The 27,246-nt window shown below is 36.0% G+C and overlaps 1 protein-coding gene, 1 long non-coding RNA gene and 1 pseudogene across 2 annotated transcripts; 2 read left to right on the top strand and 1 right to left on the bottom strand.

Moving 5' to 3' along the window:
• Positions 1-5,302: 5,302 nt before the first annotated feature.
• LOC122306593 lies at positions 5,303-12,069 on the top strand (annotated as a pseudogene).
• Positions 12,070-22,566: 10,497 nt separating this feature from the next.
• On the bottom strand, positions 22,567-26,861 carry LOC122306595. The gene is made up of 2 exons (XR_006241477.1): positions 26,219-26,861; positions 22,567-23,479 (listed from the first exon to the last, which is right to left on the bottom strand). It is a non-coding gene; the product is annotated as an uncharacterized LOC122306595 (long non-coding RNA).
• Positions 22,880-24,746, top strand: LOC122306592 (linamarin synthase 2-like). The gene is made up of 2 exons (XM_043119021.1): positions 22,880-23,438; positions 23,655-24,746. Exons 1-2 carry the CDS (start codon positions 22,925-22,927, stop codon positions 24,578-24,580), a joined length of 1,440 nt encoding a protein of 479 aa, XP_042974955.1. The 5' UTR covers positions 22,880-22,924; the 3' UTR covers positions 24,581-24,746.
• Positions 26,862-27,246: the final 385 nt, after the last annotated feature.

Raw genomic sequence — 27,246 nt, 5'->3', positions numbered from 1 at the left:
ACATCGAGAACCGATCGATGTGGGTGGAGGTCAGCAAGAGGTCAGTATGAAGCTGCTCAAGATTTGCCTCAGCCCAAGAATGGACTATCTCAATTCAAGCCAGTTCACGACGTGACAAAGGCTCCATTCTAGCCCACAATTTCTTTTCGTCAGGAATGGGGCGCCAGATTGACTTAACTGAAAAATTCTTAAAGACATATTCTGTGGTAGGGTATTCCCAGCCTTGACCAGTAATGAAGAAGAATTTGGAGGTCCACACCATAGCATTAGAGTAGCAAGTCTTGAACCGGGCCAACGTTTGCCCGTTATCCTTCTTGCGGAAGCTAACGACTTTGCCTTTGGCAGCCTCCCTCACATTATAGAACGCTAAATACTCTCGATCAGTTAGGTCAGGATAAGGGTCTCCAAGAGGTTCCAGAACCATGTGGAAGACAATATAAGGACAGAGATATGCCCTTAACGCGAACGGGTGTAGTTGAGCAGGAGCTATGTTAAGAAGATCCAAAATGTCACGAAGAGGACGGCAAAAGGGGAGCCTCAACCCATGTGCCAGGAGGGGGACGGTGATAGCTACTTTACCAGCAAAACCTTCGTCGTCACAGCATGCAGACGAGGGAACCTCTAAAATAACAGTTTCAGGAATACGATATTCTTCCCGAATGTTGGCAAAATGCTTTTCTCGGATGCCGTAGCGTCATCGGTACCCAGCAAAGATCGTGCCTTCAGGGACTTCAAAGGGGTTTTTAGAAACTTCACCTTCACCAAAGGGGCCATTGAAATTGGTAGAAATAAAACAATAAGAAAACTTAGGACAGACAAAGAAAGAAGGCAAGAAAGAGAGTCGAAGAACAGAGAGGGTAATAGAGAAATGAATGAAAGAGGATGGGAAAGGGGTATTTGAAGAAAGACAGAATGCAGAATGCCAAAGGACAAAGATATTGTAGTTTGACACTGGAGAAGAAGAGTAACTGTCGCGAGAAAACTTTTCTCATTTTCTGCCACAACAGAGGGAAATGACGGCGAATTCTCGATATTTAAAAAAAAGGGTATAAAATAGTAAGGAAAAAGGGTACAACGGACCAGCGGGCACCTAAGGGCCATGGATGGTTTGGGCCTGCACTCATGGTTGCTTGTTCTTCATGCGCCTAGGCCTATATATAAAGAAAAAGAAAGAAGGGGTATATACATTTGAGGTTTGAAAGCAAAAAGAAGGCCCACGGGGAGACGCCCAACGTTCCCACTGCAGTAGAGTTGGTCAATAGAAATTCCCTACACTAAAATGCAAATGGAATTAGCGGGGTAGCTAGAGGGACTATTTGAACCAAAAGGCCCATTATGCCATAAACACCTAAACAGGCCCATTATACTATAAAAGCCCAAATGACAGATCCAGGGGCCGATATGAGAAAATAAGGAGAATCTAAAGAAGATGTACACCGCACCACTTTGTCGACGGAAGGATAGAGACTTTGGGAAGTTACATGATTATTCAAAATATTGAGTAGTGATCCGCACTGATAAGTTCTGGGTAAGATAAGTATTGCAAGCGAGCCTATATATACCAGGTAACCTTTGATAATAAAGGGAGAATGATTAAGATTCATTATGGTTTCTTTTTCATTGAGTTAAGCATTAGAGTTTTTTCAGGCGAAGCTCCTCAAGACTCTTGGACGTTTCGCAGGTGAACGGTTGCAGATTGGTAGTGGGACATGTCCTTAACAACAGGAATATCTTCTCAATCAATTTTCTTGGTGAAAAATGCTGTATACCCAAAATAATAAAATAATAAAAAAAATATTTGTAAAAATACTACATAAATCTGGGTATACAAATGCTAAAGCTCCCGAATTCAGAAGCAAAAAAATGTACCGAAACTTCTTTATTTTTTTTTACTTAGTGATGAAGTAAATTTTTTTTAATAATGTTGTGAATTCTTCTACTTATTATGTATATGACACACATTTGATAAGGAAAATAATAAAAACAAAAAATCATGTGTGGTGTATGATGTATGGATGATGAATGTAATTTTTCTTTATTTTTATATTTTGTTTTGGTTTTATAAAAGTTGTATTGGATTTTATATTTGAAGAATGATTAGGTAATAATTAGATGAAAGTATTGAAAATTTGTAATTAAATTCTTTTTTTATATTTAAGTAATGTTTAGGAATGAAATTAACAAGATAAGTGAAGTTGTAGTTGCAGCCAACTGTGATACGTATCAAATTTGACAAATAAGGACTTATATCACACGAGGAGGATCGAGTAATAATGCATAAGAGTCCATGCAACTATGCAGGTGTAGAAGAATCCGAGAGTATCAAAGTGTCTCACTAATTGTCAGTGATCATGTTGTTATCAAAGATCTAATCTTTATCAAGGCCTGTAGTTATTATCACTCCTGTCTTATAGCCCTATACTCTTCTTCTTCTTCTTCTTCTTCTTCTTCTTCTTCTTCTTTAATCCTCCTTTAGTTTTATTACTTATCTGTATCCCAGGTTGTATATGTATACTGTAAATATATTCATGATTATATATATATATATATATATATGTATAATATCATATTCACATATTCATTTTTCTTTCTCAGACATCATATTTTGTTGTTTCTAAACCCATATACAATGGGATTTCATAGGGATCCAAACTGGGTTTAATTATAGAATAATTCGTCAATTAATTATCATGATCTCCCCACATCACACACTATATTTATTTTATTTATTTTTTTCATTTTTCTTATAACAAGTTTGTAGTATATGGATGATAAGTAAACAACTCAATTAGCTTAATAAGAATAAACTAAAATAATAAAAATAATAAATAATTTTAAAATATTTAAAATGTATAGTTTGAGATGATGAGTAGCATCTTTCTTATAATTTATAAGATGGATGGAGTTTAAATACTTCCTGAAATTCTATAATACCCTATGAGCTTTCTAGGAGACTAGGATCCTAATACTGCATGCATGCTATGTTCATAAGCTAATTAATTATTCTGAGCTGATAGTTGTAGAAAATAAACTATAATAGAAAAACAGATTGAGAAAAGAGAAATGAGCGAAAAACTACATTTTTACTATTTATCAATTGTTATTGAATTACATAATATATATCTTTATTTATAAATGAATGAGAGTAGAGAAAGAATAAAAAATACAATAAATCAATAATATTAATTGATATTAACTAATTTATATAATAAATTAAATATGATAGAGAATAAATCATATTATCATTAATATTAAAATATTAGAAATATATTCTATAATAATTATGAATTATTATCGTCCAGATCAGGCTTTGTTGTAGCTAAATGTAAATAAAAATGCATATTTAGTTAATCATTTTACTTTTTTTTTTTCTGTATTCAATTTGCTAGACGCGAATTTTTTGTTTATTATGAACTGAATTTTTACATATTTTAAAATCTACTGTTTACCATTCGTCCTTTTTTTTTTTTTCTCTCTCTCTTCTCTCAATTTTTCCTTTTCTTTTTTCTCACATTCGACAAACCCTTATGTCGACAGAAAAACACTCGCAACTCTCTTTCTCGACAGCAAACAACCTTCACACAATCTCAATGAATCTCGTGACGATTCAGGTATGATTTTCTCCCTTTATTCTCTATTTCTTCATTTTCTCTATCTTTGGCCAAGTGAAGTTTTCTATCTCTCCCTCCCAAAACTCTAACCCTCTGTTATGATTTTTAGGTTTTCGATCTCCCACAAGGACATTGCACTTCCTCCATCGACATCGTTGTTCATCACCCCTTTCAAAACAATTGCTTGGTTGATGTTCTCTATCGACAGTTAGGGTTAAAAAAATATTCTTTGTTGTTCATAGGGATTTTTATTACATAGATTTCAATTTGTTGTAATCATTGTTTGGAAGCTTTAATTAATCTATATTAGGGTTTTAATGTCCGATATGATTTTAGAGATGAATTTAGGGTTTCAATATTCTGTTTTTAGGGATGATTTTAAGTTAATGAAATTGGTGTATATTGTTGATGTTCAATTTTAATACAACACAATTGATGTATATTTTTAGATCTTATGTAGGGGGTTTTAATTAAAAAATATATAAATAATAATAATTTTAGGAAAAAAATAATTTATTATTATTTTGGCTAAAAGATCTAATATGGGAATCTTTCTTGAATGGCAAAAACAACCTCCAAAATATGTGATTTTGCATTTACTGGTAAGCAGTTGTGCCAAGCTCTCCACATTGTCACTAAAATTTTCTTGGGTAATGTCAGATGCCAAATCCACTTTGCCCATGCAAACACTGGAACCTGAGTATGAATACACTCTAGTGCACTACTAGTTGAAAATTTACCATTACTGTTTGGAAGCCCAATGAGGGTATCAACACCCGGTTTTACTCTACCAAGCTTGTCAATAATCTCGGCAGCTTGCTCATTACCTGACAACCTGCTTGTCTGATAAACAGACTATTAAACTGTGACTTTTAGTCGCAGCATGAAGGTGTGTGCTGCAGCTTGCTTGTCTGGACTAGTTGTAGAAAACTTTCACCCCCACTTCATCTTGATCATCGGTTATGGAAAGTGGAAACATAAGAATATAGTAACCGAAAGGCGTGCCGATACACCAAAAAAGAACCATCACTGTCTGCGGTGGTGCATGTAGATCACACACCACACTAGGAAGGGAGCCGGTGGTCGGGCCTGGGTGGACCGAGGCCACTGATCTCAATGAAGACGCACGTGACGCCGGCTGAGGCTTGCTGGCGCAGAGGCGCGTGAAGTTCACGCATGGTAGAGGCCACACGTGAGATTCACATGCTACTCTTTTGGGAAAATTTCTTCCATCATCCGACAGATCGGCGGCTGTAGAAATTGTTGGCATGATGCATGGCGGTCGGAGGTGTCCGGTAGGCAGGAGATCAGCACTTCTTTGTGCTATGAATGAAGAAACACGAAAAAAAAAAACTATATATTACACTGGCCGACGCCGAACAGGAGGAGAGAGGGTGGAGCCGAAGCTCCAACCCCCTCTTGGAGGAGATAAGGTAGTGGTCTTGATGCCGATGGTATTTGGCTGGAATGGAAGCAGTCTACGGAAGAAAAGTTTGAGACTCATGCCAGTTACTGCTTACTATTTAATTATGTTAGAACTTTTCTTAATTAAAGATCTTTAGAAAAAGAGTGGTGGGTTAGTTGTAATAATTCATGTATTTCCACTACAAAGTCGAGTGATTCGTATTTAATGGTTGTTGACGGTCGTTAAATCCGTTAAAAGCGAAAGCCGTGCTTGAGGCCACACAGCCATGGCTTGCACGATAACTCTCTACTGCCCCCCTCTCTCCCCCTCCTCCTCCTCCTCCTCTTCTTCTTCTTCTTCTTCTTCCTAACTCTCTCCACTACGCCACCACTCTTCGCCTCCCAACCCTCCGAAAATCTTTCACCTCTGAGAAACGGCTCTCGGTTTCATCTTCTAATCAATTCCAAGCACTCGTATTCGATTGCGACAACATGATCCTAGAGTCCGAGCACTTGCACCACCAGGCCTACAATGACGCCTTCGCTCACTTCAATGTTCACTGCCCTTCTTTTTCTCAATCGCAACACCCTTTCAATTGGGGCTTTGACTTCTACAATGAGCTCCAGAATCGCATCGGAGGTGGCAAACCCAAAATGCGATGGTTCTCTCTACTTTTTCTTCTTTCTTTATTTATACTTTTATATTTTGCTTGTTTTGTTAATTGGTTGGGATTTGGGATTGTGAAGGTACTTTGGAGAGCACGGGTGGCCGTCGTCAACTATATTCGAGAAGCCTCCAGAGGCCGATGAGGACCGAGTCAAGTTGATCGATACTCTTCAGGTACTGTCTTTTTTCACTTGCTTTTTTCTTTTAAATAATTCTACTTGTTTGGTTGCAAGGAAAATGTGAGGATCCTATATGCATGAGATTTTTTATTGTGAGTGAGAGAAGTATTAAATGATTTTGCAATCCACCATAAAGGAGAAAGAAATTCGAGTTCTTGATTTGAAATTTCCATTTTGTACGTGCTGATAACGAAATAAGAAGTTGAATCAATGAACCATAGCACTGTTGTTGGCCTTTAGTTGAATGGAGTAGTAGTGTCTTGTAAATAGATCCTTTTAGAAAGAAAATTTTGCATTTAACCTAGTGCTTTCTTATTGTTGAAACACAGAGAGTTCTGGAGAATTGTATATTTCTTTATATCTCAAACTATACAAAGGTGGCCTATATATAGTTGAATATGGCCAAAGTAAATAAGGAAATACAAGTAGTAGAAAAGATTCTAACCTAGCATAATTACAGGAAATTAAGGATATGACATAATATTCTAGAGATATTCTAAGATACAAATATATTCACTAACATCCCCTCTCAAACTCTTGGTGGCGAAGTCAACTGAAGTTCGGAAACAAGATCACCAAGCGGACCAGGTGGATGTGATTTCGTAAAAATGTCAGCAAAATTATCTTCAGAAGAAACTGAATTTAACTGGAGGACACCTTGCTGAAGATGGTGGCAGATGAAGTGACAATCAATTTCAATATGTATGGTACACTCGTGAAACACATCATTATGCGCAATCTAGATGACACTAAGATTATCACAGTGAAGAGGAGAACTTAGTGATTGAGGAACACCCATATTTGTCAGAAGCCAGCGTAACCACAAAAGTTTAGACGTCGTATCAGTGAGGGCACGATACTCAGCCTCAGTGCTAGAACGGGCAACAACAGACTGTTTCTTACTATGCCATGAAATCAAAGCAGTACCAAGTAAGAAACAATAACCAGTGGTGGAGCGACGATCAGTAGGATCACCAACCAATCTGCATCAAAATAGGCTTATAGCTCCAGAGAGGAGTGAGAGGAGAAGTGCAGACCATGAAACAGAGTACCCTTGATGTAGCGTAAAATTCGAAGAACCGCAACAAAATGGGGAGATCGAGGTGCGCTCATAAATTGACTGACCAAATGAACAACATATGAAATGTCAGGCCTAGTGACAGTAAGATAAATGAGACTGCCAACTAACTGTCGATAAAGTGTTGCATCTGCAAGTGGGGAACCGTCAGTGACCAGGAGCTTAGTATTATACTCAAGGGGACTTGTGGCTAACTTGCTATCTGTCAACCTAGCTTTAAAAAGTAAATCAGAGGCATATTTGGCTTCAGTGAGATAATAACCATCCTGATTTGAAGTAACTTCAAGGCCGAGGAAGTAATTAAGATGTCCCAAATCCTTCATCTCAAAATTCTGACTAAGAAAAGTTTGAAGATCTTGAATACCAGCAATATCATCACCAGTAATAATTATATCATCTGCATAGAGAAGAAGAAGGATAGTACCTGCCCCAGAAGTGTGAAGAAAGAGTGCAGAATCATATGGGCTAGAAAGAAAGCCTTGTTGAGAAACCACTGACTGAAATTTCTTAAACCAAGCTCAAGGAGCTTGTTCGAGCCCATAAAGTGTGTGATGAAGACGACAAACTTTACGTGGAGGATGCTCATAACTAGGTGGAGGCTGCATGTAAACTTCTTTAGTAAGATCACCATTAAGGAAGGCATTTTTAACATCCATTTGAAAAAGTTCCCAACGCCGGATAGCAGCAACTGCAAGCAAGGATCTGACAGAGATAAGTCTAGCAATAGGAGCAAAAGTCTCCTCATAGTTAATCCTGTACGCCTGGGTGAACCCCTTTGCAACAAGTGGAGCCTTGTAGGGTTCAATTGTTCCATCTGCTCAAGTCTTGATTTTATAAATCCACTTAGATCCCACTGCAGCTTTACCATGGGGCAAGTCCACAAGATCCCAAGTATGGGTTTTGACAAGAGCATTCAATTCATTAGACATAGCTTGCTACCATAGAGGGTCAATACAAGCCTCACGATAATTGTGAGGTTCGTGGAGTGTGGCAAGGACAGAGAAACAATGATAATAACGAAGATGAGTAGGAGGAACACTTACTCGATTGGAACGACGTGGTTCAGGGAGTGGAGAAGACTGAGGAATGGGTGGTGTGGCAGGTGGTCCATCAAACGCATCAACTGGATTGGGTGCAGTAGTGGAAGAACTGTCTGAGAAGCTAGGAATCTCTGTAGAAGAGTCAGAAAATAAAGCAACAGGGGGATCAATGAAGATGAGTGGGTGATTAGAGGAGGAAGGGGAGAAAGTGGATAGACTAGTAAATGGTTTGTGTTCCCAAAACTCCACATGACGAGAGACTCGAAGACGTTTGGAGATAGGATCATAACAACGATAACCTTTTTGAGTTAAGCCATAACCAATAAAACAACATAATCGAGAATGGTTCAAGTTTGGTCCGTTCATGAGGAGGAAGAGTAACAAAACAGGCACAACCAAAGACTCGAAATAAGGAATAGTTAGGAACCATACTATAGAGAAGCTCATAAGGACATTTAAGTTAGGGATCTGCAGCAGACAACTATTCCCAAAGATTATTAACTTGAGAATAGAAATCAGCAATGGACTGACCTGATTCCTGACGCATCTGAAAAAGCTTAATCTCAAGCTGAAACTGCAATGAAACATCATGAGTGCAGTTGTAGCGTTTAGCAAGAAAATCCCAAGCAACTTTAGCATTACCAAGCTTGGGAAGCAAGCTATGAATGGATAGAACAAAAGTATTGATAAACCAAGACAATATCTTATAATGAATACTATGCCAATCTTTAAGCCGGCTGGCAAACACATCACCACTCTCATCAGCTTTTTGCTTGGGTGCAAGGATATCACTAGAAACATAATGCCACAATTTGCAGCCTTTAAGAAAAACTTCCATATTTTGGGCCCACATATTATAATTAGAGCCATCTAAAATATTATCAATAGGACAAACAATGTTGTTAAGGTTGGGAGAAGGGTGAGACATTCTGCTAGTTTTTTTTGGTCAATGGTCAAAGGGTCGCACAGTCAACAGGTCGAATTATCAACGGGTCAAGGGGGAAACGGGTCGTGGGTTGGACTAGGCTCAAATGAAAAATAATTTAAAAGAAAAAAGGCTGGTAAGGCTTACTTGGGCTGGGATGTGCAAAATGGGTTGGGCTGAATGAGGTTTGGAAGTTGATGGAGATGCTGGGCATGTGAGGCGTGTGGCGTGACGCGCAGAGAGTGTAAGCAGCGCGTGGGGGCATGTGCGGCAGCAGATCAAGACGCGGTTTACACAGAAATGTCGATAAAATTCTCAGGACTCCTCTTAGGATCGGATTTGATGAAAAACTGAATGAAAAACAAACGGAAATTCGTGGTAGGATTTCTGTCAAGTGCAAAGGAAAAAATACTGGAAAAATACCAGAAAGAGGCCGTGCACGGACATAAGGAAAAAAAACCTTAGACGAATGGCTGTGATACCATGTTGAAACATAGAGAGTTCTGGAGAATTGTATATTTCTTTATATCTCAAACTATACAAAGGTGGCCTATAATAGTTGAATATGGCCAAAGTAAATAAGGAAATACAAGTAATAGAATAGATTCTAACCTAGCATAATTACAAAAAATTAAGGATATTATATAATATTCTAGAGCTATTCAAAGATACAGATATACTCACTAACACTTATGAAGAAAGATAGAGAGAAAATTTCAGAATTATTTATTCCGTGCATACTCCTATTTTCCATGGGACTTGAGTGGATAATATCATAATAAGCATTGTAGTTCAACTAGACCTAGAAATTCGTGAATGCCGTATGGCCCGTATTTGGTATTTACCGAAATGGACCTCTAGAAATACATTTCAGAGTGAATTCAAAATCTCTATGCATGAGGTGGCAATTGATTCCAAAGCTTTTATGCATTGCCAATGGAATGCGGTCTTCTTTCTTTTGAGATGTTACATGGCATAGAAGCTCAAGAGTCTGAAATTATCCATTGGTTTTCAATGCATTTATACAGAGATACGTGCATACACAAAAAGTTGTAAATAATTATATATTATTCTTTAATGATCAGTTTTATACCTGGAATAGAAGTTTATATTAATTTTAGGCAGGAACTATGTTGATCTTTTTATGGTACTGTAGGATTGGAAGACTGAAAGGTACAAAGAAATAATCAAATCTGGAACTGTAAGGAGATGTTTACGTTTCTTATTCACTAATTATATTGTTGATTTTATTTATTTTTATCATCAATTGTGCTGATGGGAAACTAGAATACAGACTGATACTGTTTTCACCTGGTGGAACCTAGACCTGGGGTTTTGAGATTGATGGATGAGGACAAGGCTGCTGTAAGTTAAGCTTACGAGAAAAATGCAATCATGTTTTCATGTTGAATGCAGTACCATTTTCTTGATCGTCCCCTTTCTCATATTTTTTGCACAGGTTTAGTAATTTGGTCCGTGTCTCTAGATCGATAATGGCAGATTCTGCGCCTGAGTGGATATATGTGTTAATTGATAGTGATGATTTCTTTTTCTTTCTGGCTATTTTAGGGTAAAAAATTAGCTGTTTGCTCTGCAGCAACAAAAAGTTCGGTCATACTCTGTCTGGAAAACCTTATAGGAATTGTAAATTGTTTCTTCGGAGTTTGGTTATTATAATCTGTACTTTTCTGTTTTTACAACATATATTGATCCGTGGTCGTGTTTCCCTCATCTTAGGAGCGCTTTCAAAGTCTTGATTGCTTTCTCGCGGGTATGTCTTGAAATGGAGTATTCCTTGTCTTTTGGGCATATCATATCTGAGAGACTTCTTGACCATTTATATACTTTATTCTTATATCCATCTGCCATATGTGCACAAGAACATCGATGTAAAGAACTTGGAATTCATACATAATTTTGTTCTCTTTGTTTGATTTTGTGCCCATTTTGATTTGGTCACAATTCTAGTCCACTAAGATTTGGTAATATTGAAGTTTTTTTCTGTTAGCATGCGTTCTGATTAATTTATCAATTTGTTTCCAAAGTATATAATATTCATATGTACATGTTGATGCATAAACTATATTTTGTAACTCTTGACATTCATGTGTTATTGTTCCTTCTTTTTTGGGTTGCAGGTGATGATGTGAAGGAAAAGAAGCCAGACCCATCAATTTATCTGACTAGGACTGTTCATCTAGGTTTCGGACAGGATATCCGGGTGTACCCGACCCAGATACACCCGGTTATGACCCGGTCTGGAACCCGCATGGATCCTTATTTTGTACCCGAATTCTTTTTTAAACGAAAACCTATATTGTTAAATTTCTTTTAAGAAGGATTTTGTTTTTAAAACCCGGGTTCCAGATTTTAAACTCGGTACCTAGCCCGGGTTCGCCCGTGTTTAGACATACGGGTTTTGGCCCAGGTCAGTGAATCCTATTGTATAATTATCTCTTACAGTTCTAGTTGTGATAAACATTACTCATTCTAGTAGTTCAACTAATTATTTTGAGTTCTTGTCATTCCAAATTTTGTCTTATTTGGCCATTACATATTGAACCATGATAAATCCTGAATTGAACTAACTTTGTAGGCAGCAACAGGAGCTGGGATGTCATGTGTGATTACCTACACCTCGTCAACAGCTAACCAGGTCATGCCTTTCCATCTGTAGCTCTTAAACAAAGAAAATTATGGATACAATATCTGAGATATGCTGGCAATTCATAACCAGATAGTTGCTTCATGACTTAATTTTTTATCCATTTATTTAATGTAGGATTTCAAAGATGCAATAGCCATCTATCCTGATTTGAGTAATGTTAGGTATGGTATATAGCCATTTCATTTATATATGGTTGGAATTGTTTATTATTTCACCTGACAGCTTACATAGGTTTCCAAACATCCATGTAGATTGGAAGACTTGGAGTTATTACTTCAAAATGTTGTTGCTGCGAGTTAGATTTGTCCAAACTGCGTGTGGCTGGCTTTTTTAGTTTTTAATTATCTAAATTTGGCTGCGATTGAAGTTACCCCCATTCACTCATCTTTAGCTGAAAAAAATACCCTTATCATCTCACAAAAGTCATGAGCAAAAGCGATGGGTGGCCAGAATTGATGGCCATTGTTTTGAATTACCACAAATAATGTGATTGTAAGCTCATAACAATTGTACAAAGCTCGTTCTCACTCTTGCTCCAGATACTTCTAATCAATACTACTGAGTAACATCTTCTTCTTCTTCTTCTTCTTCTTCTTCTATTTAAAGAGTGAAAAACATTAAAAAACTCACCTAATTAAACTAGAATAGTGATACTTTTTATATTAAATTTTATCATCTTCAGATACATAGACTGATTTGACAAATTTTAAATAAAAATATACTTACGATAAATGTTAAATAGATAGATATGTTGAGGATAAAACATACATAACCCAGAAAGCTTACTAGGTCCAGCCCAAAGGGATGGTCTCTCCACTAAAAGACAAAAGAAGAAAGAGGAATGAGAGACAAGGAGGGGCAAGCAAAAGGAGGGTGTCAAAATAATATGGAAATGAATAGAAGAAAAAGGAAATGAGAGAATAAAGAATGCATGTCTAGGAAAATAATAAATGAGAAATGAGAGAAGAAAGAATGTGTAAAGAAAAGTGGCAAATTCTCACCACTCCCTGAAGGCATGCAGAAAGAGGGGGTATATAAAAAGAAGCGGCCAGACGATTTGGAGGGGGACTTTTCAGACTTCAACCACTTCGTCAGATTCTTCAATCTTAGAGTATTAGTAGTAGATTCAATAAAGTTTAGCCAAAATTTGACTAGAAAATTTACCTTTACAAATTTAGCCAACCACTTTTTAACAACACCAAATAATAAACTTTCCAAATCTATTACTATTTTATTAAAAAATTGATTTTGACATTTTCATTTATTTTAATTTTAACTGTAATTTGAATATTTATTCATTATTAAAAAATTACATATTAATTTCCCAACGTTCATGTTATTCCAACAAATAAAATTTTCTAACAGTTTTTTTTTTTTTTTTTTTTAGCAACGATCATATTTCTTCAACTGATATATTTTTTTCAAAGTTGCTTGGATGAGGCATTTAATGAAAGATAAAACTGGTCCACTTCCTCATTCCTATAAAGAAAAAGCAGCATGGATGGTTGTCCTCAAGAGAATACCAACAAATGGATGGTGTAGATAGGATATGACTGAATAGCACGTAGGAAAGAGGAATTTTTTTATGCCAAAATAATATTTGGCCAGCAACTTGGGCTAGTGAAAATGATTAAAGTTAAAAATATTGTAGATTTGTTAAGTCCATTATAGTGAGTTTTTATGTAGCCAAGTCAAATTTTAGCTAAAATATAGCTTTGTTGATTCCATTACTAGTGCTCTCATGACTGAAGCTCCAGTGACAAGATTTTCCTGAATATATATTTTAGATCTCCACTTTACAGAAAGAAGAGAGAAGCTATGAGAGAATGTAAATAAACATAGTATAGTGAAGTACTCTCACATCTATTGAAAACCCTCGTGCATATAGGTAATATGTTGAACCACATAAATTTGTGTGTCTTTATTTTTCTTACATTCTTAATATTTATTTTCCATTAATCATCATGGACGCATGCATAGTCGCACTGGACCATGCCGAGTGCTCAAACTACACCAATCGGGATGAAGATCGTAATAGCGTGTGGGGAATGTTTCTCCCCTTTCAAACTATTGTGCGATTTTTTGCTTTAACAAAATACAATAACGTACGTGTTATAAGTAGTGCTACATGTACTTATAATTTTATTTACACTTTTATTTACAAGACTCATTTTATTAGTTTTTCTTTGAAATTCAAATTTTAAATTTTAAATTTTATGATTTTCAGCATATCAATAATTGATACGTGGAGAAATAAGTTTTTTTATTGTAAATTTTTCTTCAATACATTTAGGATTTTCCTAACATTATATTTGTAAGCTGGTTAGGAGAATTCATCCTTTACATCGTTATTGACCTATCAACAAAATAAATAAATAAATAAATAAATAAAAATTTTAAACTCTTTTTATAAATCAACTTTTTTTCATATCACAGTGCAGCAGCGAGTATATCTGACACACACATGCTTGCATGCAGAAGAATTCAATGTTGCGTTTAGAATAATAAGTAAAAAATATATAGCAATTATAGCTGTTGTTGTCGGTATGACAATCATGTGGCATGGCTCTGAAGTTTGAAGGCTAGGGCTGAGCACCGATTGAACCGGAGTCGGATTTGGCATCCTCCGACTCCGACTCCGACTTTGTCGGAGGCCGAATCCGACCTCCGACTCCGACTCCGACTCCGCTTACACCCTACTCCTCTCCGACTCCGACTCCGACTTGTCGGAGCGGAGTCGGAGTTGGGCTTTTTTATTGGGCCTTTTTTTAGACTTTTTTCTTTAACCCAATTAACATTTCAATTTTACAATTTGCAACTCTAATCGGATTTGGACTTCTATATCAATTTTTTTTTAAAAATATAATTTGAGATTTCTAATTTATCTAATCAAAATCATCACATTAGAAAATAAAACTAAATTCAAAATCTATCACTATAAAAAATAAAACTAAATTCAAATGTGCAACTAAAATTAAGAACTAAATTAAAACTAAATACACACATTAAAATTACATAACCAAAATTACAAAATGTTAATTAAAAAATACATAACCAAAATTAAAACTTAAAATTAAAAATACATAACCAAAAGTCCAAAATTACAACCTAAAATTAAAAATACATAACCAAAGGTCCAAAAAATGTAATTTTTCAACTTGTGCCTGAAAAAAAAAAAAATTAGTAAAGAAATAAGATATCATATAAATTTATAAAAATAAAGAAAGCAAAATTGAAATAAGATACCAGAAACAAGATTGTCAATCCTCTTCACGGAGTATGCTGGCCATAGAATTGGCTAATTCTGCATTAAGATGTTAAAGGATAGGAAATTAGTATTACAAAATGTTAAAATCAACTCATATAACTTAAAAAAAATCTCTAAATACATTACCTGAGTCTAGCTTATAACTCTCTGCATCATCAATGGCTTCAGAATAATTTTGACTCAAGCATATGGGAGTAGACTTCAACCAATTTTGCGAGCACACGAGAGCTTCTACAGTTCTAGGAGCCAAAGAGCTCCTAAACGGATCCAGGACACGGCCTCCTGTGCTAAATGCTGACTCAGATGCAACGGTGGTGATAGGAATGGCCAAGATATCTCTTGCCATTAGAGCAAGAACTGGATACTTGGTAGAGTTGACTTTCCACCAAATTAAAATATCGAAACTCCCCGTAGGAATCTCAATATTCTCCAACAAATACCGCTCTAACTCTGACTTACAATCCATCAAAGATGCTGTATGCTCTTTATGGAACTCCCTCAAAAAATCCAAGGGATCATAGTCTGTAACTGTACTACTACTTCCCATTGATGCACTAGCTTCACCGCTTTGAGTTTTGTTAGCACCAGTTATGCACCCACCACCAAACTCTACATATGCCTCATACAAATATTCCATATCCCTCTTGAGGAGTGCAACAAATTCCTCACCCTTCGCCTCACCCAATGTTTTCTTGAACCAATATGCTTGAGTAACCAATTTAAACCGCGGATCAAGAATAGCAGCAATAAACAACAACCGATTTATTTTTTCAAGATCACCCCAATATTTATTATACTTTGTCTTCATTCTGAAAGCCATTGAACTCAAACGTCGATTACTATTGTCACAAAAATTATTCAAGTGTTTATGAATGGCAATAAGCTCCTGGACATAATTATTTGATGTGACATATAGTGTACCAGAAATGCGCAATGTAACACCATAAAATATTTGAAGAAACTTCGAAAAGTTTCTTATGGTCTCCCAATCATCCAGCCCAGGAGCTCCTAGACCCTTTCTCCCATGTCCATCCTCAGACAAATAAACTCGTGAGTAGGGATCTTCATCAAGCAAAAGTTGGAAGGCTTTTTGATACTTCTCAGCCACGTCCAACATAAGAAAAGTCGAATTCCATCTAGTAGGCACGTCAAGAGTCAAAAAACTAGAGCATTGAACTTTTGATCTATCAACACAAGACTTGAAAGTGGCAAGTCTTTGGGGAGAAGACTTCACATACTTAATCAGATTTCGGACCCTTACAATTGAGTCATCAACATCTTTCAAACCTTCACTCACAATAAGGTTTAAGATGTGTGCCGTACACCTCATGTGAATAAACTCGTGATTTGCTATACAATCCGCACTTCCTATTTCCCTTGTTCTCAACCAATCAATAGCAGAGTCGTTAGAGGTAGCATTATCCACTGTAATTGTGAGGATTTTGTCAATGCCCCAATCAAGCATACACTCCTCCAACTCCCTCCCAATCGTTGCCCCCTTATGGTCGCTAATCCGAACAAATGAAATGATCCGCTTATGCAACTTCCAATTATTATCAATGAAGTGAGCGGTCACACACATGTAATTAATATTTTGGATAGAAGTCCAAGTGTCGGTGGTTAGGCATACTCTTTGTTTGGTGGTCAAAAACATTTTCTTCAAGCTATCCTTCTCTCTCAAGAATACCCTCATACAGTCACGCATTACACTAAATCGAGAAGGAATAGGAAACCTTGGATCAAGGGCTTTAACAAATTCCCGAAACCCTTCTCCCTCAACACATCTAAATGGTAGCTCATCCACTATCACCATCCTAGCAAGGGCAGCTCGTATTTTTTTCTCATTATATTTGGCCATCCCTAAGGTCTTCTCCCCTTCCCCTCCTTCACTTCTTGCTTCCGGGACAAAAAATGTTTGACTCTTATCCAATTTACTCTTACGGTTTTTGGGGCAAAGTTGGATGTGTGTTTTCATGGCCGAAGTGCCTTGCCTTTTGGGATGGCATTTCCATTGCCTATGACAATGATTACAAGTAGCTATAGGCTCTTCGGGATCACAATCGGACACTCTTGTGAAGTGGGACCATACCTCAGACCTATTCTTAATATTTCTACTACCAGGTGGAGGGCGAGGGGTAGAATGAAAGGCACTAGGAGTACCTACTGAAGAGCCTATTGGTCCGCTAGACTCATCAACTATTGGAATGGGAATATCAATCGGTTGTTCTGGGGCTGGAATGCCAGGACAAGATGCACCTGTGGATGTAGGAGTGTTTGTGCCTTCCATATCCATTATTTAATAACTAGAACTGTAGAGCACAACAAATAAGATAAACATAAAGAAAATAAATTCATGAACTAATGTAAAGATTACTCAAGTAACTTATATGATATACATATATACTTATATAGTAGTAATGAGAAAAAATGTCCTATGAATCTATAAATGTGGTTGCATCGCTCGACCCTCGCTCGACACTTCGCTCGAGCGAATTCAGGCAGAGTGTGCCGCTCGACCCTCGCTCGACACTGAGTTCGAGCGAATTCAGGCAGAGTGTGCCGCTCGACCCTCGCTCGACACTTCGCTCGAGCGAACTCAGTGCTTACTGGGTTAAAAGCTTCTGCGAATCTGCTTAGTGCTTACTAGAGGAATGAGAAAAAACAAGTAATAGCATTTCAGATCATCAAGGGCTACTGAAGGAGATTGATCCTAACAACATTTAGTGTATTTCATAGTAGATCCTAACAACAAATTCCAACAAATTCCATACTTCAATAAATTCTAAACCATTTGTACACTTAAACCCATGACCCCCATCCATCTCTCATGAAGAAAACCCATGGCCTTTCATAAATAGCACACAACAATCCTAAAATCCACAACTGTCCAACGATTCCAGCACACAAACAAACCTAATATCCACAACTATCAAGAAAATGAACAAAAATAATGCAAAAATAGTTAAGATATACAAATTATAGAGAGAGAAAAAGAGAGAGAGGCACCTCGGTTTTGCAAAGAATGGGCTTTCAGAGGAGTGACGGAGGTCGGAGGGGCGACGACACGGCACGGGTTCAGATGAGAGGTGAGGCACTGAGGAGTGAGGAAGAAAATGAGCTGTGAAGGCACTAAACACTGAAAGTCTGAAGGGGGAGGGGAGGGAATGGGGGGGGGGGGGGGGGGAAATGAAAAGTGAAAAACCCTAATGGGTTAGGCTGAAACGGCGCCGTTTCAGCCTAACCCATTAGGGTTTTCCACTTTTCACTTTTAAAAAATTGGGAAAAAAAAAGTTAAAATACAAATTAATAATTTAGTAAAAATAAATTAATAAGTTAGTAAAAATATATTTAAGTTAGTAAAAATGTATACTAATAAATATATTATATATTAGTAATATACTAATACTAATACTATTAGTCTATTAATATATAGTAAATTAGTAATATTTATTAACTTATTTACTATGGTCTAATAACTAGATAGTCTAGATGTAATAATTAGTAACTAATAATATCCCTTTAAAAAAAAAGTAACTAATAATATCTAATAACACTAGTTACACTAGTACTGATAGATAATAACTTAAAGATACTAATTTAATATACATATAACTAATAGTATACTAATAAATATATTATATATTAGTAATGCACTAATACTAATACTATTGGTCTATTAATATATAGTAAATTAGTAATATTTATTAACTTATTTACTATAGTCTAATAACTAGATAGTCTAGATGTAATAACTACTAACTAGTAACTAATAATATGTCCATAACACTAGTTACACTAGTACTAATAGATAATAACTTAAAGATATATATTTAATATATATGTAACTCAATAGTATACTATTGAATTATATTAGTAATTTACTATATATTAATAGTCTAATACTATTAGTCTATTAGTAAGTTAGTATATGGACTATGGTATAATAGTAAATTAGTATATGGTATAATAGTAAATTAGTAATATTTATTAACTTATTTACTATAGTGAATGGTCTATAACAAATATGTACTAACTAGATGTAATAACTAGTAACTAATTATATGTAATAACACTAGTTACACTAGTACTAATAGATAATAACTTAGAAGATATTAATTTAATATATATTAACTAATAGTATACTATTATATATATATTATATTAGTAATAAACTACTACTAATACTATTAGTCTTTAATATATAGTAATATTTATTAACTTATTTACTATAGTCTAATAACTTATAACTAGATAGTCTAGATGTAATAATTAGTAACTAATAATATGTGATAACACTACAGTAGTACTAAATTACTAATAGATAATAACTTAAAGATATTAATTTAATATATACAACTAATAGTATACTATTATATATATTAGTAATTTACTATATACTAATAGTCTAATACTATTAGTCTATTAGTATATAGTAAATTAATAATATTTATTAACTTATTTACTATAAGTTTATAACTAATAACTAGTGCTAATTGCTAGTATATTATTGGATTTAACTAATGATGTTACTATATTTATATTTATATGATTACTATATAGAAAAACACATATTTTTTACAAAACATGTACACTAGCGAGTTGGAGTCGGAGTCGGAGTCGGAATAGGGAGTCGGAGTCGGAGGGGCGGAGTCGGAGTCGGAGTCGGATCCGGCTGGACTCCGACTCCGACTTTTCTCGAGAAAAAACTCCGACTCCGACTCCGACTTGTCGGAGCCGGAGCGGAGTCGGGGTCGGAGTCGGATTTTCGGATTTTTGCTCAGCCCTATTGAAGGCGTGACGACGCACAATTAGATTGATCTCCACCTACACGTGATGAAAAGTAGTTCGAGCTAGCGTATGCGTATCTCCTAGTCCATTGCAGGCAGCTTTGTAGGGTTGAAATCGAGTGAGCCGGTCTTCCGTCTTCGGCTTGCCAAACTCAGCTTGACTGAAAAAATGACCCGAGCTTGACTCAATTTAGAAAGCTCAAATTCAAGAATTTTATTTAATTTTTTTTAACTCGACTTAATAAGTTAAATTTTCAACCCAACCTGAGTTCGATCAAAAAACAAGCTCGAGTGCTCAACACAAGTTGTTAATTTTTTTTAATAAAATTTATTAATTAACAAATTAGATAAATAAAAAATAAAAATTATAGGAAAAATTTTTTTAGAGCAAAATATGTGAAAATTAACCATATCTTGTTTGTATATACGAATAAGGGATTTAGGAATTGGTGAATGATTGCTAAGTACTTGCCTTTGATTCTTAATCTTTCTTGTTGGAAGGTTAGAGTGGGTAAAATATTTTTTTGGTATGATAAATGGTTGGATGAGAGCCTTTTAATTAACTATCATTCCAATGTTCTATTTCAGAAAACTACCATTAGAGAATGCAAACTGAAGGATGGCTGGGATATTAATGTTATCTCTTGATTGGTGGGTTTGGAAAATGCAATGGCTGTGGTGGACAGTTTAGGAAGATATAACCATGTGTCTGATATTCTCCTATAGATTGATAATGTGGATGACAATTTCTCAACTAAAAGTGTTTGGAGTTATATTCGATTTCGAGTTCCAAAGGTGGCCTTGTTTAACTGGGTATGGCATCTGTCCTTACCAAAAACAATTTCAGTTATGGTCTGGAAAGCTTTTATCAATGCCTTGAGTGTTGATAATCAAGTTTGTAAGCTTGGAATACTACTTGTTTTCAGATGTAATTGCTGTGACACTGGGGGTATGAAGACTTGAACCATGTTTTGGCTGAAGGGGATTTTTTGGAGATGTGGGAGCTGGCCACTTTTTCGGATGGTATGACATCCATGCGAGGTAGTGGGTGGCGGATTCGAGCATAAAGTTGGTTTCTTAAGGCTAAGAAAAATTCACAAGTAGGGTCTCTTTTTGGTATTATTCTTTGTATATTGATTTGGTGCTTATGGAATAGGAGATGCAAAGTAAGGATGGAAGATAAGGAAGAGTCGGTGCTGTCGACATGGGCGAAAATAAAATATTGAGTTGGTTGGTTGGGGGAAAAGTTGAAGGGTGGTCATGGTTTAAATGGTTCGGATGAAGAAATTTTATCGACTTTCTATTTTCCAATTAAATAGGTTTGACGTAAAACTCCTAAGTTAGTTTGGTGGATGCCTCCTGAAGTATGTAGATTTAAACTAAATTTTGGCAGTAGCTATATTGGCAATTCAGGCATGATGAGGGCTAGTGGAGTTATTTGAAAATCACATAGTGAATTGCATGTGGCTTTTGCGATAAATTTTGGCGAAGGAATAAATAATAAAGCGGAGCTTATGGGCCTTTTACATGGTTTATGACTTACAAAACCTTTGGGTTTCCCTTGTATTGACATAGAGATGGATTTTTTGTTAGTTATAAATTGGTTGCGGAATAAACGCTATACAATTTGGTACTTAAAAGATTTTTTGGAGGAGGTTCAATTGCTACTGGAAAATTTGGATGTTAATGTTAATCATGTTTATCATGAAGGAAATTCACCGGCAAATTTTCTTGCTATGTTAGGGGCGGAGGGGGGGGCTGTACGGCTAAGGTTTTCGAGCTATCAAAGCCTCTCAAAGGATCTTTAAAAATGGAGAAATTGGATCTACCAAATGTTCGGTTTTAGTTGGCTGGTTAGGCTTTTTTTGTTTTTTTTATGTCTTTATGGATTTTATTTATTGTTTTTTTTTTATTGTTTTGATGTTTTTATGGTATTTCTCTGCTAAAAGTGATGGTTTCTGATAAAAATATGGAGGCGCCGTTCCAACTAAAAAAATAAAAAAAATAGTTTATCATGAAAAGGTTTTACCGCTTATATATAAGACGCGGATGCAAAACATAACAATTTTTATAAAACTCATTACAATCTGAACAAAATTAAAATATCAATATTTTTTAGGGTAATTGAAATGTTTCCATATCAATATTAATCCATTTGAAATGTCAATAAACAGGCAAATAAATAATGGTCACCAATGGTCAATGACCAAGTGGTTATAACTTTTACTGCTTATAAGGTGACAGCCAATTAGTGGTCACCGACTCACCAAATCCTATAAATTTCCCTTCAACCTCTCCGGATTGGTCTTTTAAATATCCTCAGACAAAGTTGGACGGCACCACTAAAGTCAATTCAAAATTGTACCGCTCAGAAAATTCATTGGCTCCAACAAACAAACAACCTGCACGTTTTAACATAATGTACTGGATGTTCATAGTAAACAAACAACCTGCACGTTTTAACCTGCCGATGAATAAACCTCGTATGCCGCCCGTGACAGCTGCAGTATATTATTTGACAAATTTTTTCATGGTTAATGATTTAGGAGATGATTTTAAGTATATTGATATATATTTTTAATTTTTAAAAATATTTAAATATATTAATAAATTATATAAAAGAAAAAATGAAAATAAATTACAAAAACAACTAGTAATATAAATGAGCATAACTACTCAGGCGGCAAAATAGAATCCCTACCGGCAGATATGTGGGACAATTTCAGGTTGCAACTCAGTATCAAATCCCAAATGTCACTTACAAAACTACTTTAAAAATCAAGAGCATCGAGTATTCATATTTCATACAAAAAAATAACAATACAAGGGTCAGATACGCAATTAATTAATACTTTGGTCCTGACAATCCGCTCAACATACAATTATGTGGAATATGCTCTTTTCCTTTGGTACACACCACCGGAATACTTTTGAATATATAGGCATTAATCAAATTAATATATAGACAAGGAAGTGACATCATGAGGTTCTGCTCGTTAATGTTTACAAGCTATCATGTTTAAGCTTAAGTTCCTGTGAAATTATGTCACTGTGAGAAAAACCTCGAGCAGAATGGTTGACTGAGAACTCCTTAATCACTTGTGACGTTAATAAATGCATTTATTTTTGTTACGTCTCTTATAAGACTTTATGAGATATTTTTATTCTGTCTAAGGGCTAATACCAAAGCATTTTTTTCTGTATAAAAGGAGCAAACTAAGGAAAGCTACATATCATCATTCTTGAACTCTGATTCCACCAATATATAGGGTCAATTGGCTGCAGGCTGCTATAAAGATGGGTTCAATAGGAGTAAAGAAACCCCATGCAGCATGTGTTCCATACCCAGCACAAGGCCATGTGAACCCCATGATGCAATTAGCCAAGCTCCTACACTTCAAGGGTTTTCATATAACCTTTGTCAACACTGAGTTCAACCACAAGCGCTTAATCCGGTCCAGAGGAGCAGATCACTTCAAGGGCCTGCCAGATTTCCGCTTCGAAACCATACCGGACGGGTTGCCGCCTTCTGACCGTGATGCAACCCAAGATGTCCCTGCCCTTAGTGATTCCACAAGAAAGAACTGCTTGGCACCCTTTAAAGAGCTAGTGCTTAAGCTCAATTCTGTACATGAGTCTGAAGTGCCTCCTGTTAGTTGCATAATATCGGATGGGACTATGGGCTTTGCAAGTAAAGCTGCTGAAGAATTAGGCATCCCGGAGATACAATTCTGGACTGCATCGGCTTGTGGCTTCCAGGGATATCTGTCCTTCACTGAACTCACCAAAAGAGGCTTTGTTCCTTTCAAAGGTACTTGGATTATTTTTGTTTTCAAAGCTTCTTGCATGGTGCTAGAGGCAGTCATAAGATTATTAATATTAAAAAGAAGTCATATTTATTAGCACCTTTGGCTAGAATCATAACTGAAGGAAAGAGAAGCCTCCATCAAGAAGTGATTGAATTGTAATCAATTAATTAGTTTTAACGACTTATTTTATATCAAGAGATCTCTTTCACGTATTGCAGACAAAAGCTTCATGCATGATGGAAAGCTTGACACACCAATTGACTGGATCCCAGGCATGAAAAACATCAGGCTCAAGGACCTCCCTAGCTTTATGAGAGTTACCGACACTAAGGATATCATGTTCGACTTTCTGGGGTCAGAAGCGCAAAATTGCTTGAGTTCTTCAGCGATTATCTTCAACACATTTGATGAGTTTGAATATGAAGTACTCGAGGAAATCTCGGCCAGATTCCCTCGCAATATATACAACATAGGCCCGCTTTCCCTGCTAAGTCGGCTTGTCCCTGATAACCAACTAAAGTCTCTAAGTACAAGCTTATGGAAAGAAGACTCGAAATGCCTCCAATGGCTCGACAAAAGAGAACCCAATTCAGTTGTTTACGTGAATTATGGCAGTGTGACTGTTATGACCGAACAACATCTGAAGGAGTTTGCATGGGGGCTTGCAAATAGTAAGCACTCATTTTTGTGGATTGTTAGGCCTGATGTAGTGATGGGAGACTCGGTAATTTTGCCTGAAGAATTCTTTGAGGACATAAAGGACAGGGGATTGATAGCAAACTGGTGCCCCCAAGGCCAAGTTCTGGCACACCCATCTGTGGGCGTTTTCCTAACACACTGCGGGTGGAATTCCACTTTGGAAAGTGTCTGTGGTGGTGTGCCTATTATTTGCTGGCCATTTTTTGCAGAGCAGCAAACCAATTGTCGATACGCTTGCACTAGTTGGGGGATTGGCATGGAAGTCAACAATGATGTTAAACGTGATGAGATCGAAGCACTCGTTAAGGAAATGATGGCTGGGGATAAGGGAAAGGCGATGAGGCAAAAGGCAGTAGAATGGAAGAAGAAAGCAGAGGAAGCTACTGATATCGGAGGCTCATCTTACAAGAATTTTGAAAGGTTGATTAAGGAGGCTCTCCATTAGTTAGTGGTAAGTGTAGGGTCAAACAATAAAAGTTGAGCTATTGTATTAGAGATCCATCTGGTCGAGTGGGAGAGATGGGCTCGTGAACTGGTTTCTACATTATTTGTTGCTATTATTGTGGAGTTTATGGATATCGTTACATAATAAATAAATATTGTCGAACTTATTCCGTATATCGACTATTTTTCTCCTACTTGATATAGGTGTGTAAGTTTATCAGTCTAGACCAAAAAACCTGATCGGATCGGATTGGATCGATAAGTATATTGGTCTGGTCCAATTGATATAACCTTAGAATTTCGATTTTCGGACTAGTCCCCGTGTATGGCTCTTTTGGTACGGACTTGACCGACCAAAGGATATATATTGTTTTTTTTAATTATATATATATATATATATATATATAGACATTACTTTAAATAAGTTAATTATGTAATTTTCATCTAATCTATTAGTATTGACCATATGTATTTGGATTTTAGATGATTTTGTATTTTTCAATTTTATTTTCTCTAGTTTTCGTTTTTAACTTTATTATGATGATTACTAATTCTCATGGATAGATATGAATAATCTTGATAATTTTTCTAACTTTTTAAGACTATTTTCAAGTACAAAATGTGCAAATAATGATAAATAATTGATATTCAAAATTGTAAACATGGTAGGTTAGATGGACCAAAAATACACATTAGAAGTGATTTTGAACTTTTTGTATGTTTGACCCATTTTAAATTGGCATTGGACTGAAAATACCTTTTATAGGTGGTAGTGTACTAGTGGTATGTGGTATAGATCAGATGACAGATGACGAGTAGAATGACTCAAAACTTAATACAAAATTTTCAAATTTTTAAATAAAAATAATATTAAAATTTTCAACTTTATAATATTTTTATTCAATTTTTTCTTTTTTATTTTTCAAAATCTTATAAAATATTTTATTTTAAATTATTTTGACTAGTCAATTTGTATTTTACAATCTAAAATGGGGCAAACAATTTGTATGATCAAAGCCGTAATGGAGGACGAGAATCAAAATTAATTTGTTATAATTTAATGGAGCTTGATGAACTTAAGTAAATGCCTTATAACTAAAAGGGATTGACAAAAAATTGACACAAATTCCAGATCAATCAGAAAGTAGCTCATGGGCTTCAAAATATCTCATCGTACTTTAAGCTAATTAAATGTGGAACCACCAAATAGAACCCCAATATTAACTCAAACTCATCAACTGCAAGTTTGCAACATCCATCCTATTTTAATTACACATATTTTATACAAACTCATCATCACAAAATTACGCCGAGTTTACACAAACTCATCAACACAAAATTACACAGATTTTACACAACTATATCATCACAATATTACACAGATTTTATACAACCATATCATCACAACATTACATAGATTTTACACAACCATATCATCTTAATATTACACAGATTTTACACAATCATATCATCACAACATTACACAGATTTTACACAACCATATCATCACAAAATCAAACAAATTTTATACATGATATCATTGCAAAATTATACAGATTCACATTTTAATTCATATTTTAAACAAAGAGATATGACGAAGGGAGAAGAGAGAGAGAGAGAGAGAGAGAGAGAGGCTTACCGTGTCGACCGCGGCCTGCAAGGGTGGTTACTGGGTCAGCATGAGGTCGTGCGGCGACTCGGCGAGAGAAGCCACAAGCCGATGCAGTCCAGAATTGTATCTCCGGGATGCCTAATTCTTCAGCAGCTTTACTTGCAAAGCCCATAGTCCCATCCGATATTATGCAACTAACAGGAGGCACTTCAGACTCATGTACAGAATTGAGCTTAAGCACTAGCTCTTTAAAGGTTGCCAAGCAGTTCTTTCTTGTGGAATCACTAAGGGCAGGGACATCTTGGGTTGCATCACGGTTGGAAGGTGGCAACCCGTCCGGTATGGTTTCGAAGCAGAAATCTGGCACGCCCTTGAGGTGATCTGCTCCTTTGGACCAGATTAAGCGCTTGTGGTAACTCAGTGTTGACAAAGGTTATGTGAAAACCCTTGAAGTGTACGAGCCTGGCTAATTGCATCATGGGGTTCATATGGCCTTGTGCTGGGTATGGAACGCATACTGCCTGGGGTTTCTTTACTCTTACTGAACCCATCTTTATCGCAGCCTGCAGCCAATTGAGCTTATATATTGGCGGAATCAGAGTTCAAGGATGATGATATGTAGCTTACCTTAGTTTGCTCCTTTAATACAGAAAAAAATGCTTTGGCATTAGCCCTTAGATGGAATAAAAATACGTCATAAATTGTTAGAGACGTAACAAAAGTAAATGCATTTATGGAACATGACGAGTGACAACTAATATTAAGGAGTTCTAAATCTACCATCATGCAGTGACAGAATTTCACAGGAACTTAAGCTTAAACATGATAGCTTAGTTACATTTTGAAAGATGCTTGTCAACATTAACGAACAGTACCTCATGATGTCATTTCCTTGTCATATATTAATGTGATTAATGCATATATATTCAAAAGTATTCCGGTGGAGTGTACCAAAGGGAAAGAGCATATGCCACATAATAGTTGGTTGAGCAGATTGCCAGGACCAAAGTATTAATTGCGTATCTGACCCTTGTATTGTTATTTGTTAGTATAAA

The sequence above is a fragment of the Carya illinoinensis genome, chromosome 4, assembly GCF_018687715.1.
Source record: "Carya illinoinensis cultivar Pawnee chromosome 4, C.illinoinensisPawnee_v1, whole genome shotgun sequence".
Lineage (NCBI taxonomy): Eukaryota > Viridiplantae > Streptophyta > Magnoliopsida > Fagales > Juglandaceae > Carya > Carya illinoinensis.
This window is presented reverse-complemented; position numbering and strand designations above follow the sequence as displayed.